The following is a 21,180-nucleotide window of genomic DNA, read 5'->3' on the forward strand; positions in this document are numbered from 1 at the left end:
AGACTTACAAAAGTTTTTTTATATTTTCAGATGAGAGACATTTCAGCTTGTTTGTGAATATGGATATCACTGAAAGTGTTAGATTAGCAACTTAATTTTCAAGCAGCAGTTTGTACTATTTTAAATAAATACAATATAGGCACAGAGAGGGAAGATTTTATTAGACTTTTGAAAAAGAATTTCTAAATATTTAGACCCATTTACATTGGTAGCTTACATTAACCTGGAGAAAGTAATGAAGAGGATAATAATAAAATAAAAAACCTCTCAAGGTTTTTTGAAATGACTATTTCAAAGCATTGCTAGGAAAAGAAACTGAAACCAATTTTGGTATTAAAATAATGTGTTTCATCCCCAGCAGAGATACCAAATCAACAGGAAAAAACGTGGGATCAGAGGTTGGAGATACTATTTTATTTACTCTACAAAAAAAATTTTACATTTCCCATTTGTATAAATATTTTAAGTGTTTTACTTTAGGTTTTGTTTATTAGTGTGGTTTTAAAAATTGCATATGTAACACACAAAACTGATTCTGGCCAGCTTTTTGCCATTTGGTTTTCATAAATTATTGTTTAGATAACTTTAGGTTAGACCTAATTAGAATACAAAAGATAAGAAAATGTGGACATTTTTAAACCGAAGAGTAATATACAAACTAAAATAGAAATTACCAAGAAAGACAGATTTCTAACAAGCTGGAATAATAAACAGGGGACAAAACATAGGAGGCGGCATCTCAAACAGGTTAAAACACACTTCCTAGCCATGGCCACCAGACGGTACAAATATTTTACAGGACTTAAAATGAATGACCTAAGCACTCAAAGTTTTCAGGAAAATAAATCCTCAAAGAAATTAAACTTCTTACCTCTAGGAAGAAGTGGAAATTTTTTGTGCTACTTGGAACTGTAGGAAGATTTGTGTATGTATGTGTGTATGTTTTTGTTGTTTTATATTTTTCTTTGTTCAGCATAAATGTTTTGAGCTTGTGTATTTTCCAAAGATATTTTAGCCTTTCTGAGTCAGCAGCATCCTGCCTGCACGTGGCTAAATGGCACTTGGGGTGACGGTGGTGGTGAGGATGGTACGTGTCTTCATAGTCCTAGAACTAACTTAATTCCAGTATTGCCACAGAAACAAAATATTATAAAACTGAAATACTAAAAGAAAAATTCTATCCCCAAATATTGGTAGTGTGAAAAATACTAAATTTCTGGTCCAATATGCTAGGAGTCCCTACTGAGCAAAAATGAGTACTTACTTGAATTAGGGGGCCAGGAATCCTGGTATTCACTATCTGCTTGAGTTCTGGCTGACTTGCCCCGAACCTGGGGAGCCACACAAAAATCACAAGAGTTACAATCAATGGGAGAACTTCACCAAGAAATTTAAATCATAAAAATATACCGAAAATATATACTTTTCTATGACTTCTTCCATAGTATATAAAATCGAATACATTATCCCAACAATAACATACATATTAAAAAAAGCTTTCTGATTTCCAATTCATTTTCCATATATTTTCTTATCCAGTACCAAGCTCATTCAGAAGGTAAGGAAGAGGGGAATAAGCAGTAAAGAGAGACCCTGTGGGGTCAAGAACCGCAATTCTGGGCTGGGTGTGGTGGCTCACACCTATAATACCAGCACTCTGGGAGGCTGAGGCAGGAGGACCATGTGAGGTCAGAAGTTCTACCAGTGTGAGCAAAAGTGAGACCCCATCTCTACTAAAAATAGAAAAATTAGCCAGGTATCATAGCTCGTGCCTGTTTAATCCCAGCTACTTGGGAGGCTGAGGCAGGAGGATCACTTGAGCCCAGGAGTCTGAGGCTGCAGTGAGCTATGATGACACCACTGCACTTCAGCCAGGGTAACAGAGCAAACCTCTAGCTCAAAAAGAAAAAAAGAATCAGAATTCCTTACATAGCTACATAGCTGCTGGGAGCAACAGTGACCATGAACTCCTTCCCTGTATTGTCATACCATGATGAATAGTTAGCTCCACTCAGAGGAAAACCAAAGAGAAAAGCAACTGTAACCTTCAGCAGGGTCTTATATCTTCTAATATTGCCTTCATCTAAATGCCAATTCATAAACTCATAAAACCCAGCTTCCTCAGGAACTTGCCTAAGAGAGACACCATAGCAAGAAGATTACCTTTCTTTCTTGTTTCTTCTGCATCTCCATGACATGCAGGCGCTCCATGAGGCTGGAGATGCCCTGCTCCAAGCTGTCAATGGTGTGGTGCTGAGGATCATGGCCACTGAAGCTGTTTCGCAGGCTGCGCAGAGCATCTCGAACAAGCTGCAGGTCGCTGGTCTGTGGGCAAAAGTAAGGGCTGTTGGCATGGCGCAGGGCCATATTATTAAACACAACCTAACTGTTTGGCTTAAGAGGATATAGGACAAAGGTTTCCATAATAAATCTTTTTTTTGCAAAGGTGTGAACTATAGGAAATTTTCCTCCACAGATGCAGACCTGCTGTTTACCTACTAATTCTTTTTTTTTTTTTTTTTTTTTGAGACAGAGTCTCGCTTTGTTGCCCAGGCTACAGTGAGTGCCGTGGCATCAGCCTAGCTGACAGCAACCTCAAACTCCTGGGCTCAAGCGATCCTTCTTCCTCAGCCTCCCTAGTAGCTGGGACTACAGGCACGCGCTACCATGCCCAGCTAATATTTTCTATGTATTTTTAGTTGTCCAACTAATTTCTTTCTATTTTTTTTTTTTTTTTTTAGTAGAGATGGGGTCTCACTCTTGCTCAGGCTGATCTCGAACTGCTGACCCTCAAGCGATACTCCCACCTCAGCCTCCCAGAGTGTTAGGATTACAGGCGTGAGCCACCGCACCCCGCCACTAATTCTTAATTTTGGATAGCAAGTGCTTCATAATCTTTACACACTCAACACATGCAAGAATTAAAGAACTGAACTATAAAAGGTGTAGTCCACTGGCGATGGCTTTGGCACTCTTCTGGTTTCAGCAAGAAGAGGCAAGTCTATACTCAAATCCAGCCACCTACCCCTCTGTGGGTGACTGAAGCAGCTCCTTTTCCTGCCGCTGGAGGGAGAAAACCATTGCTTTGAGAGCTGTGACTGTTGTAGTTGGTCACCTATAGCAGCAGCATGAAGAAACACTGCATGTTAAAGGGAGAATTCTAAACCAAGATGTCCTGTCTTTTTTTCTTCTTCTTCTTTTTTAAGACAGAGTCTTATCCTGTTACCCTGAGTGCAATGGCGTCATCATAGCTCACTGCAACCTCAAACTCCTGGGCTTCAAGTGATTCTCTTGCCTCAGCCTCCCAAGTAGCTGAGACTGCAGGCTCACCACCATGCCCAGCTAATTTTTTTTTTTTTCCTATGTTTTGTATAGACAAGGTGTCGGTCTTGCTCAGGCTGGTCTCGAACTCCTAACCTCAAGGGATCCTCCCACCTCAGCCTCCCAGAGTGCTAGGATTACAGGTGTGAGCCACTGTGCTGGCCTTATTTTTCTTCTTTACCTTTATCGGTTCCTGCCATAGTATATGATTATTTATTTGTTTAATGGCTCTCTCTCTTAAAATGTATCCTTCATGAGTGTAGTTTTCCCCCCTCTTGTTCACTGCTATAACCCCAGCACTTGGCACGTAGTAGGCATTACTGAATGTGGGATAAATGAAAGGATAACCTCAGCCTGGAGGCACCAACCTAGCCTCTGCCACGGCCACGGGAGGGCCTCAGAATGCTGCTCTGGCACCACGTGCCTTTGTTTCAGTAATAAAAAAAGTAATACCCCGACTCTGTATCAAATGGATCTAACAGAGCAGTGTTTAGTTATTTATGTGGATTATCTTATATATTCTTCATAATAACAGACTGGGTCACTATTATTTCCATTTTCCAGATGGGCCTTATTTCTAAGACTCAGTGGCTAAAGCAACTTAAGGTCATACAATGTAGAAGTGGTAAAGCTGGAATTTAAAACCAGATTTTCTTATCCTGAAACCTGTACTCTTTTTTTTTTTTTTTTCTGAGACAGAGTCTCACTCTGTTGCCCGGGCTACAGTGCCATGGCGTCAGCCTAGCTCACAGCAACCTCAAACTCCTGGGCTTAAGTGATCCTCTTGCCTCAGCCTCCCGGGTAGCTGGGACTACAGGCATGTGCCACCATGCCCAGCTAATTTTTTGTATATATATTTTTTGTTGGCCAGATAATTTCTTTCTATTTTTAGTAGAGGCAGGATCTCGCTCTTGCTCAGGCTGGTCTCGAACTCCTAACCTAGAGCGATCCACCTGCCTCGGCCTCCCAGAGTGCTAGGATTACAGGCGTAAGCCACCGCGCCAGGCTGGAACCTGCACTCTTAACTCCTTCACAATACAGCCTCCTAACAAACAAGCCTGTGGCCTCGGTTTAGCTAAGTCAGAAACACAATTTCCCGATTTTGCCCATAAGTGTGGGAGAACCCCGAGTTCTAGGTTACCTCATCTGCCTCTCTTTTCATACAGTGAGCCAAAAGGACATCTTTGTGTTCTAGCTCCCGCTCTAGGTCCACCTGCAAAAGAGAGACTAAATCAGAAAAGGATTTCTCCAGGCCAAAGGGGCAGGGAAGTCAGCGGCTGAGTATGTTCCGACCTGGTGGTAACTGGCATCGGAGAGTTTCCGGAGTGCTTCTTCCAGCTTGACCTGGTGCTGCTGAAGAAGGCGATCCTTCTGCCCCAGCTCTTTCTGCAATAGAGATACAGCTTCCAGATATGTGGCAAAACCAAGGACACTGAAAAGTTCACTCTCTGCAACACAATTCCACCCGAGTAAAGTAGAGCCTCAGAGGGAACGGTCCTTTCCCCAAAATACATCAGGAAGACTTTACTCACCATAATAGTCTTACACAGTGCAAAGGATTTTCAGAAGGGTAAGGAGGAAGGGAACTACCATTTGTAGGAGGACCACTATGGCCATCCATACTAGTTACAGATAAAGGTAAGGACTAGAACTGAAGTGTCTAGACTCCTAGTTCTGTGTTCCTTCTCCTAGCTGTGCTATCTATTCTTTACGGCTAGTGAATCAGGGACACAGAAAATGACCTCCTTCCAGAAACCAAAGGTAAGAATAGAATACTTAAGTGCTCTTTGAGCAACAGCATCAGTGGGCTGTTAATGAAAGGTCGGGTGGAAGTCATTTCCAAACCGATACTCATTCTTACTTTATATTCTCCCAAGAGCCGGCTCCTCTCATCTAGCTTCCGCTGCAAATCCACCTGCAAAGATAAGAACATTCACTGGCATGGAAGTATTGTCTACCAATTCTCAAGGAAACCAGCTACTTGGTAACCATGTTCATGTTGGCAGTTACAGTATACAGCACAGAGAGAGATGCTTACGGTAAAAATACAAAGCTTCTCTCCGTGTCTTTAGTGAAATAATCATTGTAGAACTATGATTTTGCCTCAGTGTCTTAATGTCTTCAAAGCTGAAAAAGAGTTCAAGGACCTTCCTGCCCAGCATGGTATGGGCTTTCACCTGGGAACAAAGATGAGTCTAATGGGGAATAAAAATACCTTCAGACACTTAGGGCAGGCATCCCTGGAGCAAGGTAAAAGAGATTAGGACGGCAGATCTGACAGCACTTCATGCAGTATCCTATTCTGCTAATGGGGCTCCATGAGGTCAGGGTTCATTCATTTAACTCACATTCTGGTTGTGTAGCTCATCTTTGTCCATGTTTGCCCTTAGTAGTTCTTGTTTGAGCTGAAGAACAGATGTGTCCTGCTGAGTCAATCTCTGCTGCAAGGCATCCTGGCAGAAAATGTATACTGATTATTGTGGTCTCAATTTTTTTCTTTTGAGAAAAAAACGTTTTGCTCTGTTGTCCAGGCTAGAGTGCACTGGTGTCATCACAGTTCCCTGCAACCTCAAACTCCTGGGCTCAGGCAATCCTCCTGCCTCAGCCTCCCAAGTAGCTGGGGCTACAGGTGTGCACCACCATGACTGGCTAATTTTTCTATTTTTTTGTAGAGACGGGGTCTCACCATGTTGCTCAGGTTGGTCTTAAACTCCTGGTCTCAAGTGATCCTCCAAACTCAGCCTCTGAAAGTGCTAGGATTTCAGGTGTGAGCCACTGTGCCTAGCTCATGGTCTCGATTAATCAATCAGCCAGTTATTATTAAACCTTTTACTGTGTATCCAGCATTAGATCTGGCAAACTGGGAGACAAAAGGAGTATAAGGGTCCTGCCACAAGTTGCCGAGCAGGAGTTTTTCTGTCCCCCTCTAGGACACTAGCATTTCAAGGAAAATTATAACCACTGTTCTACCAGGCTGAAGGAAACCTGATTTTTCCTCCACCTACTATTTAGCCCTACCCTGCACTCCACTACCAAAAGCATGATGTCCTAGGGAGAGAATGAGCAGCCTTTGGGATCAGATAGACCTAGATTCAAATAACAAGTCTACCACTTTCTACTTTTATGACATTGACCTTGGAAAATGCGCTCTCCTTCCTCCCTCCCTGGCTTTCATCTGCATCTTGGGCATATAAATACTCAGTCTAGACTAGCTCTTTTTCCTTCTACCTCTGCTCAGTCCCCATTTCCTAGACGGATGGGCCCTATTCCTGCCCATCATTCTGTTCATAAAGAATCCCTGGAAGCTCTCCCACTCTGGCTTCCAGAGCCTCGCTGCTGTCCTGCTTCCATTGACTTCCATTGCCTAATCTGGACCAGGCTTGGGATTATATTTCTACTACTCTGAACTGTTCTTGGACTGATCATTCCTCGTCCTAATTTTCTAGGATCTTGCCAGCTTTAGACTATCTTTCCCTCAGCCTCGACCCTCTTGATTCCTACCAGGCCTAAGAAAAGGAGGGTTGGGGCCAGGCGCTGTGGCTCACACCTGTAATCCTATCAGGCAGGAGGGATCACTTGAGGTCAGGAGTTTGAGACCAGCCTGAGCAAGAGCAAGACCCCGTCTCTATAAAAAATAGAAAAATTAGCCGGGGGTGGTGGCATGTGCCTATAGTCCCAGCTACTCGGCAGGAGGATCACATGAGCCCAGGAGTTTGAGGCTGCTGTGAGCTATGATGACGCCACTGCACTTTAGCCCGGGTGACAGAGCGAGACTCTGCTCAAAAAAAGAAAAGCAAAAAAAAAAAAAAAAAAGAAGGAGGGCTGGATATGCTTACTTATGAGGGTCAGCTATAACACACTACCACCAACCATGGCAGCTTAAATGGAACTAATGGACTGGTGGTGCATTCCAGAATATTTGTTCTGATTTTTCTCTTTTTATAGATTGCAAAGAAATAGTGCAGGCTCTGGAAAATGTGAGAGCCTATTCTTAATTATGCTGTCTGCCATGATAGCACATGGCAAAGGCAGTCTAAGATGTCCTTGGCATCAGTAGTTTAGAGGAATATTTCCCAAAGTGTGCTCTATGGGATGGATGTTAATGAGTTCCATGGGCGAAAAGGCACTTCTATAGTAAATAATTCCAAACTTTTCTCAGGCCAACCTCTTTATGACAGACCTTCTCTGATCCTTTAATGTTATTATTCACTATGACTCTTTAAGCCTGTAGTGCATTTCTTAAACTTATCTGACCATGGGATACCTTTGTTTTTTGAAGTATTTCAAAAGCACTAAGCCTACAGAATATATTTTGAAAAGTAGTGCTGAGTTATATACTAGTCTAGCCCACGAACAGGTGTAGAGGGAAGAGGAGAAAAATGTAGTTTAAGAACATTCTACTTTTAGGTGTTTATTCTACAGGTACACTCCCACTTAGGCAAAATAACATATATTCAAGTATATTATTCTAGTTAGAGCACTGTTTATATTAGCAAAAGATTGTAGATAACCTAAAATACCATCAAATATATATATTTAATGTATAATACTTTATTTAACCTGCGTGTATGTGTGGGTGTTACACATACACACACACACACACACACACACACACACACTATGCAGCCATAAAAAAAATACCTAGGAAGTTCTTTATGTACCAAAATAAGTGATCTGCAAGATGCATTGCTAAGTGAAAAAAGCAAGGTGTCAAGCTGTATTTATAGTATACTACTATTTGGGAAAAAAGGTGGGAGAAAATGACATACACACATATTGGCTGGTAACTGATAAGTTGCCCCCAGGAAAGAGAATGGGGTGACTGGGGAGACAGGGTTAGCAGGCAGACTTTTCAGTTTATCCTTTCATGCCTTTAAACCATTTGAATGTTGATAACTATTCAAAAACTAAGTACATTATAATTTTTTAAAAAGGACATTCAAAGTGAAGAGGAATATTTTACAAATATAGACAATCAAGTTGGCACAGAGGGAAGTGGCAGTACCATGAGTCATGAGTACTAGAAATAAGCCTCAGCAAAACAAAGGTGTAGTCTCCAACATGTCTCACTTCCCTCCCACAAAGTTTTCTTTACCAATAGCACAAAGCCTATTAAAGGCCGCCAGAAAATCCCAGCTATACTAGTACTCAATCCTCACTCGCCAATAGACTTTATCTCGTAGAGACTTTAAAGAATTAAATGTCTTCCTTTTTACCTTTATCCCCTGTAAGTTTCTGGCTTCTTGTTTACATTTCAGCAGCTCCTTCTGCAACCAAATATAGTTAGATCAGATGGTGGCATCTGGGTTGCTTCAGAAAGCATTACCTCATTCTGTCAGCAAGAAGACAAAACCCAGTTGATCATTCCATGAAAAATTAACGCTCTAAGGCAGAAAGCAGATCTGGTCCAGTAAACCGTAAAGGTTAGTCTGTACAAACAAGAACAGAACCCATTCCATTCCGCTCTGTGGCACCCAGGCTCAACTGCCCAGTTAGGGAAGAGTCTTGCCAAGAAAGAAGATACCCCATACATTCCCATATGCTCTCACTGCTGTATTTAGCAATCTTCTCCATCAGGAAAACCTAATCATAATAATCTAAATCCCTATCGCTGAAATATATGATCATATGTAAATATGCCTATCCCCAATGTCATTAAATAATTACCTCAGTTCTTTTTTTTTTTTTTCTTTTAGAGACAGGGTCTTGCTCTGTCACCTAGGCTAGAGGCAGTGGCATGACCATAGCTCACTGCAGCCTGGAACTCTTGGGCTCAAGTGATCCTCCTGCCTCAGCCTCCCAAGTAGCTGGGATTACAGGTGCAAGCCACCACACCCAGCTTAATTATCTCAGTTCTTAATGTTCATTAAACGGTTGGAGTGCTTCTGGATTAACCTTCCCTTATAATAGATAAAATATACATATATGATCGTCACTAAGAAATAGATTTCAGAATATTTTAGATTTTAAAATACCCATAACCCAGACCCCCATCTCTTCTTTTCCTATTGCATCCCATCAAGGGTTTGTAATTAACATATCTAAAACGAGGAATCTTAACTTGGACTTCACAGATGGGCTCAAGAGTTGCTCTCTTAAAAATTCAGGCCTGTGAGTGTGAATGCATTCACATTCGCATATTTCTAGGAAGAGGGTTAATGCCTTCAGTCGTATACTTCTGACCACTGACCTAAAAGAATTCTGGGAAGTATCCATAAAAAAAAGACCACACTGATATCAGATCCATTTTTTCTTGTAGTTAAAAAAGAAAATCTATGAAATATTTCAAACACATAGAAAAGTACAATTGATAATGTCACAGGTATCTATTACCCACCACCAACATTAAGAAGGTGTTATCTTTTTGACATATTTGAGATGTATCTCTCTTTCATTTAAAGATATAATATCGATACAGATAACATTCCAATTCTGAAATCCCTTTCCTTCCTGAAGTTAGGTATAACATTCCCATAATTTTTTTCAGAGAGTAAAATGTACGTACCTTTAGGTCCTGATTCTCCTCCATACTCTGATCCAGACGACTTTGGATTATAATCTGAATATGAAACAAAAGGAGATGGTTATGTACCCATGCTATATGTTCAGAAGCTGCTCATTCAACAAATATTTATTGAGCACCTACTAGATGCCAGCTCTGTACTGTGGACACAAAGAACAGGAAATACATCCTGCTCACTGATGGAAGCATATGGCCAGGGTACAGCAAGAAGATCTATATGATAAAGTTTATAATAAGTATGTGTGGGTTGAGTGCAAGGGGGGGGCGGTAAAGGGAAGAAGAAATGGCAAGAGATGAAGCTGGGGCCAAGAAAGAAGATACCCCATACATTCCTATAAGCTCTCATTTCTATATTTAGCAATCTTCTCCATCAGGAAAACCTAATTGTAATATTCTAAATCCCTATCACTGAAATACATGATCACATGTAAATATGCCTACCTCCAATGTCATTAAATAATTAATAAATAGGAAAATAGAGGGCTGATCATGAAGGGCCAGTGAGGGCAATGGGGAATCAATGAAAAATTTTCTTTGAAGGGATGACAAATGAAGTTTGTCTTTAAGGTAAATTATTCTTGCTGTTTTATAGAAAATGAATTAGAGGATGACAAGAGAGGAATCAGGAAAACCAGTTAGATGGCTGCTAGAATACAGAATGAAGGCTTGAATTAAGTGGCTGTGAAAATGGAGAAAACTGGATAAAGATATTAGAAATGTAAACTGATAAAACTTGGTGACTGATTGGATGTAGAGTGAAGGGTCAGAAAGGATTCAAGGATGATACCCAGATTTCTGCTTGGGGCATTTGGGTATCCAAAACAGATATCCAAAAGAACAAGTAGTTTTAGTGGTTTGGCAGAGGACAGAAAAACTTTAATTTAGGACTCAGTGAAATTGAGATGCTTATGGGACTTATAAATGGAGATAATCAGCAGGCAGTTGCATGTTGCATTTACAAATCCAGAACTCCATACAAAGAGCTGAGTTGGAAATAAATATGTGAGAAGCAGGTGGGAAGCAAGTGAAGACATGGAGGCAGATAATACTGCCCAGGTGAATGGGTAAGAAAGATGAGGGCCCAGAGTGGGCCACTGAGGAGCACCAATACTAAAGGCATAGGCAGAGAAAGAGAAGCTTCAAATGAGGACTTGAATATAAACTCCATGAAGTTAGGGTCTTAGGTCTGTTTTGTTAGTACCCTATCTCCAGCACATCGAAACAGTGCCTGGCATATAGTTAGCACTCAATATTTGTTGACTGAATGAAGGAAGAAAGAAAGAAACAGTAGTCAAAAATGTAGGAGGAAAACCAGGAGAAATGGAGTCAGGAAAGAGAGCATTTCAAGACGGCATCATGGACAGCAGTGTCAAATGCTAAAAGTAAGTCAAATACATACACAGAATTTAGTGTCTAGTCACAAAAGCTCACCAGTTGTTCCTCTGGATTGACTCCTGGTTCACAGAGGGCCAAAGGCCTCTCCTGCTCATCTTCGGGCAAGGATCCATTGAGTAGTAAGGCCTGAATAACCACAAAGGCAGAAAGAAACTTAATTCCCCATTCGATGACTTAGTCTAGAGTTGGACTTGGTAAGCTCACCCCAAATTGAAATCACAACCCCGCTTCCTCAAGAAATCTCCTTGATTATTTTTGTTCCTTAGATACTTCCGATTGTTCATCTTGGGACTAGTTCCTTTTGTCCTTTTGTCTGGCCCATGCTCTAGGCCTCTTTCAACTCTCTGGACACCTGACTCCTTTGCTTCAAGGCTCCTTGGCCCCAGAAGGAAATTTAAAAACAAACCTTCCTTTCAGAAGTAATAGGACACAGTTCAAACTGGAGCTGTTCAAACTGAATTTACCAGCTGGGAAGTAATCTAAAAGCAGTGTAGGATTATCTTGGTTGAGGAAAGTACATTATAATGAATTATTTGGAATACATTTAGAGCACTGTATTGGGTTTGTTTTGTTTGTTTTAATAATTCTGCATTTTTAGTCCCTAAGGCAACTTGTATAGAATAAAAAGGAAAACATATTTGAAGATATCCTCATTCATTTCAGCTCCTGACACCAGGCTGTTTTCATTAGAATATTAGTAGGTGGAGGGGGAAAGCAGATTTACCCTGAAGCTAAGGGAGCTCCGTCCAGCTTCAGGCCCACTGTGTACACTGCCCCTCCCAAGGCCCTAAACCTAATATTGTATTCATAATTTTGTAATTTTATTCTTAAACAAGGCCTCCCCCCCACCCCGCCAAATTATATATTTTAGGACTCACAAAATTTGGATAAGCCCCTGCAGGTAGGAATTATGAGACCTATTAGATCAGTGAAAGACTGAAAATATGTCATTTTATATCACAATTCTATCTCAATTCAAAAAAGAAGAGTTAGAGAGATTAATTCCTATTTCAATAAATGTAACACAAATTCATCATAAATGTTGGTAGGGAACATTTTAAAATCTAGCCAATGATTGATCTACCAAATGCTAATAATAAATTGTAGTAAGTCAGATGAATTTGGCTATTTCATGGAGTCACAGCAAGAGGTCTGGATATGTACAAGAAGCCACAACGCTGCAGGGAGCTAAGAGCAATCAACGTTACAGAATCATTGACTGTAATGGCAAACTGTTCAACAGACTCTAACTAAAACGTACTAATAAGTCAGGAATCCTGGATGTGGCTTAGCATGCAACTTCTTCATCACTGAAAGAGTTAAGAAGCCTAGTGGATGCTGTGAGCCCCTTTGTATTCTACAATGGAACTGAATTCTCATTGTGATCATGTGGCTGTGAATTAAAACTCCTCTGTTTGCAGGGAATATTAAGATGCTGACTTTCTGCCTGTCAATTCTCTTCTTTTTCTGCCTAATCTGCCATCAAATTTCTCCCAGACTAAGAAATGCAAACCAAACTGAGAGCCAAACTGGTTAGTTATCTATGTTCATAGAATGCAAATTTCCTGGGAACAACCTGGTTGGGTATAATCCCAAAGTTCTCCATGGCATACTTCCTATTAAAGCACAACACATACACACACACACACACACACACACACACACACACAAACATTCCATTAAGCAAATGGGGGGAAACCAATAACTTTCTTTGGGAATGTTTAGGCAGGAAACATTCCTCCAACCCTTCTCAATTCCTGGGGCATACATTATGCAAATTGTTTTACGGCAGCACCGATCTCCTTTTTACTGTAGGAACCCTTTGTGTCCCCACCCAGTTGCTGGCTGGCTGGGAGCATGCCCTCCACCGCCTGCCGGCTGCCAGAGCCACACACATAATGTGGGCTTTGTTTACGTGTCCATAAATATTTGACAATTCAGAAGCAGTGCAGTTCCCAGCACAAACAGAAAGGAATATTCCTAGGCAATTTCAGGGTCATCAGCACACTACAAGAGCTCCCCCAAACAGAGATTGATGCACAAAGACAGAGGAATGAGGGGGTCACTGGGGTGGGAACTATGTCAAGTGGGTCAGTCAGTCTCTGGGGAGATATGCCGAGCTGGTACTGCAGGTATAGGAAAAACTGAAGGGCTTTGTTGTTCAAGGAAAACCTCTTCTACCTGATCATTATGCCTTGGCATCCACTTGCAAATGCATTAGGAGTGAGCTAAATCCCTTAGGTAGACTCAAATGGAAGCCTGGCGGCATTACTGCCCCTCACACTTTTCCTGCTGGACAATTCCTGGGAGAAAATCCCTGACTATGCACGGTGCCATTCTTTGGTGAAAGCTGCAATTGTGTGCCGGGTAGAAACCCACCTGTAAAGCAGGTTCAGAATAAGGGTTTGATAGGATTCAGTAACGGCCCCTGGGCTTGCTGAAATCCCAACAGCTGTGCCACAAGCAAGAGTTCATAAAGTCCATTCAAAGTATTCACATATAAGGAATTTCCTGCTCTTTGTGTACTACTCCGTCTATCTAAACTCCCCATTCAACTCTGACCTCATACAAAACTAAAATCTGTTTATTTTCAATTGATATTAGTGACTTAAAAATAATAGTCGATTGGTATACCAAGGACAAATTACAAGAGAAAGAGCTACCTGTAGTCCTGATATCATTTTCTTTGCTTCCTCCATTTCTTTTTCTAAATGTTCTTGTTGTTCCAACAGCTGTTCTTCCCATGAGCTTTCCAGATAGGCTCCGGGGCTCCCTGGCCGCCAGTCTCGAGATAATGGAGAATCTGTCTCTTCTACAAAGTGAAAGGAGGGAATACAGTTCATGTTGAAGAAAACTGATTTCTGGCAGAAAGCGTCCAAGGCTTCTGTTCATAGGTTCAGGTCACCTGCCTTCTGAACCTGTCCTCACAGCACAAACTGGACTCTCCACCAGGTGGGGTTGTGAGGTTGTTTGACTCCCTGCTCAAGGAAGCATCACTTACTACTAGAAAAGTCTATCCTCTTTAAAACCCTTAGGGAGCAATAAGACTCCCTCCATGGGAGTTTTGGTACAGGACACAAGGATCTTACTCTTAATTCTCTAGAACTGGCATTCTCAGAGCCTGATTTTGTCAGTTACAAAGAGAGGAGCTATCAGATGCAAAGAAAACAAAATTCCTATCAGTTACTGTGGAGCTTTAGAGGGGAGACCTTGATTCAATATTCCTTTGACCATTCAGTCATAATTGAACCACTTTGATATAGAACATTGTATGAGTCACACAGGAGACAAACCAGGAAAAGCACACTTATACAAACTGTTTAATATATATGCCAGGTTTTGTTTTATTATCCTACCTTTAAAGTCTCTTTGCTCTGGTTTCCTTGTCTATTTTATACTAATTACTAATACATGCACATCCATTTAAAATGCATTATATAATATACAAGGGTACAAATTTTTTGTTTCTTAATTCATAAGACAGGTATAGTAATCCCTCTGGGTTACTGTGAAGATTAAATTAAGTAACTTATGTGCAGGGCCTAGTGGTTCCTGGCCCAGAGAAGCACTAAATAAATGTTCCCCTCCTCTCTCCCTGAGGCCCCAGAAGTTTCTGACTCAGTCACGTGACTGACTCTTTGATACTAATGCCAGGGATAGAGGGGGAGCAAAGGAAGGAAGAATTGAATTCCAATTTTTCTTCTGAGTTCTTTCATTTCATCACAACCCTTATGGGTGAATAAAATTCTAGCTAAATCTTATGCTTTGCTTTTTCCATGTTTCCCTCTAAGTTATGTAAGAAAAAACAACAATTGAAAGAGAGTAGGGAGAAGCCTAAACAAAAGGAACTCTTTGTGGTCCTATCTGTAGGCTCATACCAACCCTGATGTAGACCTGTTCTCCCAGGCACTTCATACAATCTATTCCTGGCCCCAATTTAAGTTAGGGAAGTATACTAAAATTATTTGTATAAGACATGACTAATAAAATTGTTTACTCCAGTAAGTCTTCTTCTGATTGTCCCAAAGTCACTTCCCAATTCACAGGCATCCAGTTCAGAAAGGGCTTGTCTATGCTACTGCAAGATTTTTGACAGCTAGGACATCTAGGACATCAGAAATGACATTCTACAAGAGGATAACCAATTGGCTCCAAGTCATTAGAGCCCGCTGGTGCTGACTCTGCATGCACAGACCATGGAGAGGGAGGCCAGGGAGCTTATGGGTAGTCAGGACCTCTGAACTCTTCAGGCTAAAGGCTGTTCCTTAAGTCAACCCAGGTAGGTGGAGAGATAGTACCTGTTCTGTTCTCTATTCCTTCAGAAGGAATAATCACAAAATCCGCCTTTTCTTCTGACTGGGTTATAATGGATTCGCTCTTTGCACTGTGGATTGGACTGGGTGAAGTCAGGCTGTGATTGAAGAAAAAGGAAGGAAAAAAATTATTACGAAGAGTTGTTTGGAAGCCAACTTTCATAATTTATCCCAGTGAACAAGGACATGTTCTTACTCATCTTACTCCTCATGCTTAACACAGTACCTGGCTCACAGGAAAAAAATTATTTGTTTAATAAACTTGAATGAAATAAATGTTGAATGAATAAATGACTCAGTCCTACGAAGTCTTTTCCACAACAAGGATGCCTTTAAGCCTAATTCACTGAGAAGAAATTTACCGAAGGATGGATAACATAGCATTCAAAAAATTCCAAGTTTTGTTTTGTTTTTTACCTCCCATCCTCTCTACCACCACCATCCCCAGGTTCATATTCAAAGACTGATGCCAGTATGTGTCTTAGTAGCTTTTGGAGCTAGAAGGAAATTCTGTTTCTAATACATTGATCTCTCACAGACACAAGCAATACAAGCAGAATGATCATGGCAGATCAGCTCTGAGCTGATCCCAAAGGAGAGGACAAGAGGGGGTAGTTCAGGGGGACAGAGTTGCTGGGAGTGTGTGCAGTGCCAGGCTAGGCAGAGGGGCAGTCATATATGAACAATTGAGCTAGAACATGATAAACAGAAGAGTAATATGTTAAAATGGGAAAGACCTCCTACGAGATGGTAGACTAAAGGTTTACTTGATTTATTCCCATCAAAAAGCTATTTATATTTCTGCCACAGTATTTTCAAATTGCCCTCAAAAACCTCTCAACAATTCTTATGTTCTGATATAACTACTAGCCTTGGAAGGCGCTATTCATATTTTCAGGGAAGTGGAATTTTAAATCTCCAGAGCAACAGAAATTCTACAAGACAAGATGGGAGTGTGAGGCTGATGCTTCCATCTGACAGAGAGAAAGGGCTCTGAAGAACCATTTCTCTTTGTGCTGCACCTTGAGAACATCAGCACCGAAACAATCTCAGGGGCTGTGGGGTCCCCAGGCCCAGCCCCCTCTCAGGAATTCTTTCCAAATCCATCACCCAGACAACAGTGAAAGTGTCGAGGATTCACTGACCCACTTAATGTGCCCCTGAAGCCTCCAAGGCTAATCCTCACAACCTCGATCAGGAGTTAACATTTCATCTTCCTAGAAACCAGTAAAAACCAAGAACCAAGCACAGTGGAGATAGCCAGAGATTTTAAAACCTGTCACGCAACCTGAGGATCAGTGTCTCACCCTCCCTGTTGTCCAGAATTTAAGGGCTTTGGTGGGAATGACCTCAATCAGAACCACAGAAAAATATTCAAAGATTTTGCTACTTCAAATTAAAGAAAGTCACTTAACCATATGTATAGATCAGGCAAGAGAGGCAGGGAGTGGCAAGAAGTGATATTCACAAATGGTGATTGCTTTCTAGAACTCTCTTATTCATCTTTCACCACTTAGACAATCTGAGTTCCAGGCCAACATGACTTAGTTGCTGGAAAAGCTCTCATCTAAGGGTACTGTGTCATTCATAAGGAAAATAGACTTGTGAGTACTCAGGCCTCAGCATTTACCTTGTTACAAGAAAGGGGAATCTAAGTGCAGAAAGAAGCCTGCGACAGCTGCTCCTCTGAGAAATGACAAAACACCACTTTCTCATCTGACAAGGTGTTATGGACGACATGTTCCACTGCCTGCATTTGCGGGACCACAGTGGGTATGTGTGAGACAAAGGTGGGGGGAGAGTGTCATGTGAACCTAGGATGCTGGAAAACTGCTTTCCTAAAAGCACAGACGCATGCTCAGCTCCGCCTTCTCCCCCCTAAGTGAGCTGTGTCCCATATATGGGCAGAAGGAGGCGGATGTCTGGATACCCAACCCCACTGGGGGAGTGGCAGAGCAGCCAAAGGAAAACAACATTTCTCTTCTTGAATTGAGGCTGCCAGTGTGAGGCCACAGAGAGAGGTAAGACCATGAAACTAGATGGCCAAGTCAAAAGATAAAGGATCCCGGGAAGGAAACTCCTGAGGCACATGTCAGAGCAGGTATCGTGCTGCCTCCCTAAGAAGTACCTCATGGATGAAGAAGGTGCATTCAATCCTCTGCCCCAGGTCACAGAAAAATAATTTAATGCTAATTAATTATGTATATGACTAGGCTCCTCCCTGATTAGCTTAAAAGTCCTATCTCATAAACAAATAATCACCTATTTACCATCATAATCTTCTCTGGGGTCAGAGAATGACTGATTACAAATCGGGTCTCACCAATACATGTCTTAATTCCCACAGGTTTACTATCTCTCCAATCTTAACTTATCAGACAAGCAACCCCCCAGCAAAGATAGTCCAAATTAGACTCGAATTATTTTTTTTTTAAATGGCTAATGGGTATCAAGGAAGAGCCTTATCCTCCTCCTAAAGTACCCTCCCCTAGCAGAGATACCGGCAGGGCAAAGGGCCAATCCTCCCTCTCCTGTGCTGGCTCCAGCTTCCTACCAGCATGTTTTATAGTGATAACCCCAGGCCAGCAGACTGACCTCCCCAGTATAGCACCCCCACACACCCCCGTCCATCTCTGGCCCACACCATCCTCCAGTCCTGGCCCTGCTCCAACCCTGCCCCCCACTCCTAAGCCAAAGTGGCTTCAGCTCACCATTTGACTTGCGTCCCTCCCATGGTCCCCCTCCTGGCTCCGGCTTCAGCAAGCCTGCGTTCCTGGGTGAAGCGGGAAGCTGAGAGTCACATTGCTCCCGAATTCGGGCATGACTCCCCGCGCTGGGGCCCGAAGAACGACTCCACCGACAGGCTAACTAGCAGAGCTGCTCGCCCGGATCGCGGGAGAGAGTAGGAAGGGCAGAGGCGGGCGTCTCGGCCCCAGAGAAGAGGATGCTCCCGGGTGTGAAGCGCGCTGTCCCGGCAGCTCAGACTCTGCCGCAGCCCTGCCTCGGCGGAAGCCGCCTCCCCTCGCAGGCTGCCGGTCCCTGGCAGCTGCATCTTGGTCCCCGCGGCCGCGCGGCTCCGGGCATCCCCCCTAACGGAGGCATCTCAACCCATCTTCCGACCCAGAGGGAGGCTCCAGGCGGCTTTGGCTGCACGTCGAGTCCCCCGCGGCAAGCGGCGAGCGTGCGGATGATCCCGCTCCGCACCGCCTTCCCGACCCCTCCCTTCCCTCCCTCCCCCGGCTGTCACACGCGGCAAGGCAGCGCTGGGCTCCGACCCTCCTCCGGCGGACGGCTCTGGGCAGAGGAAGGGGCGCGGGCCAGGGCCAGGGGGCGATTGGGAGCCCCAGGATAGGCAGGGGAGGGGCAGCAGAATCGCGAGGAGGGCTCTGGTGGTCCTGGTGCTGGAAGACAAACGCTGGACTCGCTGCCTTCTCTACTCCGACCCCTCCCCTCGTGGCCGCAGAGGTCCGGACAGGTCTAGCCCGGATGGGGCTCAGCCAGGCTTCTCGAGAGAGGGGGAGGCTGGCGGGGTGACAACCCGCTGAACGCCCATCTCCTCCCACCTTCCTCTCCGCCAGTTCGTGTGTTCTTTTTTCCCAACTAAGGAACATTTTGCTTGGCTACAGTGAGAGGCTGGCCCAAGGTTTAAGGCTTATGGAGCAACAGGCTGGCAGGGCCTCCCCAGGGCGTTTCCTGAGGTGCAGGGGGAGGGGATGAGACGCCAGGGGCTATCTTTCCTGTCTTCTGAGCCTCTCCCCATCCTGAGCGAGCCACATCTTGGAGTCCCCTGGCCTCTTCATGGGTCACAGAGCCATTAGGTGGGCTCCCTGGGGGGCAGGGGCACGGAATGTGCCAGAACTTGCTGGGATCCAGATAGGCATGGGAAGCCCTCTCCTTCCCTGGGGGCTCAATGAGGAAAAGGCAGAGGAACGACTGAGCATGCTAAAGAGGTGGGTGATAGGTCAGCATTAGAAGAAAATGGCAAAATCAGGAAGGAGTGAAAAACGGATTGAGAAAAGCAAACTATCCTCTGACCCCTCTCCTAGAAAACCGTCACCATTAGCTCACTGCAGGCTGATTTCCGTTGGGTCCCTCCTTCACACATTCATGCAGTCTCACACTCCCCACACCCAGCCCCAGTCTAAGCCTTTCTTGCCAGGGAGGGGAGAAGCAGGTGCTCTCAGGAAGAGACCCAGACTCTCCTCCCCACCCCAGCTCTGGCAGGCTGAGAAGAGTGAGAGGCCTGTAGACCCGCAGGAAGCAACAGATCTCATTACACAACAAAACAGCCTTTCAATCTGTACCAAGTGATAGTCTGAGCAGCAAGCAAGGAAGAAATGATTTGGATTCTGATTAAAAGCACACCTACTGCTTAATGGGTATGGGTTTCCTTTTGGGTGATGAAGATACCTTCCAACTGGATAGAGGTGATGGCTGCACAAGATTATGAAGGTGCTAAATGCCACTGAATTGTACATTTTATAATGGTTAATTTTATGTTATGTGAATTTTATAAATAAAGCATACCTATTAAATGTAAAATTTAAAAGTTAACCAAGGTTATCAGTATACTAAAATGCTGGAAAGAGTTTCATATGTCCTCAATAAATTAGGAAATGGTTGACCAAAATAGGATGGAATTTTATGAGGAAAAGAAGTAAGAGGAAGAAAACAAAGGCACATAAAATACAAGTAAGTCAAGGAACAATTAGGCTTAAATAGAGCAAACTACACTGTGTTGGGGTAGGAGAGAAAAGGTCATTAAAGCATAAATTAAATATGGTTCAGCAACGAAATGAAGTTAGTAAATAAGCTAACATAATCTGGGGAGTGTTTATAGGAGCATGATTTACATGAGCCAGGAAAGTAATCTTTTTCTGCCACTATTCTTGGCATTGATAAGGTTTTTATTAGAGCACTGTGTCCTGTTTTGTTCTCTACACTTGGCTGTAAGGGATATAGACAGCCTTTCAGCTAGAGTCACAAGCATCATTAGCTCACTCAAATGCATACTAATCTGCCACAATTTCCAGCCCCATAAATGAAAAGTTGGAAACATACTAATGTTCTCAGACAACTCTGCTCAATGTCCTCCTTTACTATGGGCTTTATATAACCTTCTCAGGCCGTAACTTAGAGCTACACTTAGGCTCAAAGACAGTACAATGGAACTGGCTGTCATAAACACTGGCAGCTAACATGCAAATATCAGAACCACTGGGCTGGGCCCTGACAGGTTCCAGTTATGCCCCCATGTGGTCACAGCTAAGCATTGGCCCTGGGACTCTGCACAGTTTCCATTTGTGGGAAATTCACCAGCACCCGACCCTAGCCTCCTGCCACCACAAAACCACAAAGCATTGCTAAGGGCTCTCCCTGTAAAGCCAAACAAACTGAGGTAAGAAAAAGGGCTTAGGTGCATTACTGCTTTTTTGTTGCTACTGGAAACTGAGAGAGTCGCCAAGAATTCAGCCTGCAGAGGCTATAATTACCTGGAGCAGCTGGATTCGGACGGTGACCTTTGTTGCCCTTCATACTGCTGCACCAGGGCCCGAACACTCCAGTATGGATTCTCAATCTCTTCATCCATGCTGCTGTTCCTAAAGTCGGAAGGCTTGTTAGTCCTTC

At 43.1% G+C, this 21,180-nt stretch overlaps 1 protein-coding gene across 5 annotated transcripts in view; it reads right to left on the reverse strand.

Annotated features, from left to right (window-relative positions):
• DIXDC1 (DIX domain containing 1) overlaps window positions 1-21,180 on the reverse strand; it is an 80,197-nt gene that overhangs the window by 17,992 nt on the left and 41,025 nt on the right. For 3 of the 5 annotated variants that reach the window (XM_069470896.1, XM_069470895.1, XM_069470897.1), the window contains 13 exons: window positions 21,045-21,152; window positions 15,538-15,650; window positions 13,903-14,051; window positions 11,276-11,365; window positions 9,827-9,880; window positions 8,538-8,588; window positions 5,670-5,774; window positions 5,183-5,236; window positions 4,615-4,707; window positions 4,463-4,534; window positions 3,026-3,115; window positions 2,164-2,325; window positions 1,265-1,331 (listed from right to left, as the gene is read on the reverse strand). In XM_069470896.1, the coding sequence (XP_069326997.1) occupies window positions 1,265-1,331; window positions 2,164-2,325; window positions 3,026-3,115; window positions 4,463-4,534; window positions 4,615-4,707; window positions 5,183-5,236; window positions 5,670-5,774; window positions 8,538-8,588; window positions 9,827-9,880; window positions 11,276-11,365; window positions 13,903-14,051; window positions 15,538-15,650; window positions 21,045-21,152 (1,208 nt within the window). Of the gene's footprint in view, window positions 1-1,264; window positions 1,332-2,163; window positions 2,326-3,025; window positions 3,116-4,462; window positions 4,535-4,614; window positions 4,708-5,182; window positions 5,237-5,669; window positions 5,775-8,537; window positions 8,589-9,826; window positions 9,881-11,275; window positions 11,366-13,902; window positions 14,052-15,537; window positions 15,651-18,263; window positions 18,346-20,022; window positions 21,153-21,180 lie in introns of those variants that run through there. The other 2 variants (XM_069470898.1, XM_069470900.1) reach the window with 2 other exon arrangements.

This window comes from Eulemur rufifrons, chromosome 6 (genome assembly GCF_041146395.1).
Source record: "Eulemur rufifrons isolate Redbay chromosome 6, OSU_ERuf_1, whole genome shotgun sequence".
NCBI classification, from domain to species: Eukaryota; Metazoa; Chordata; class Mammalia; order Primates; family Lemuridae; genus Eulemur; species Eulemur rufifrons.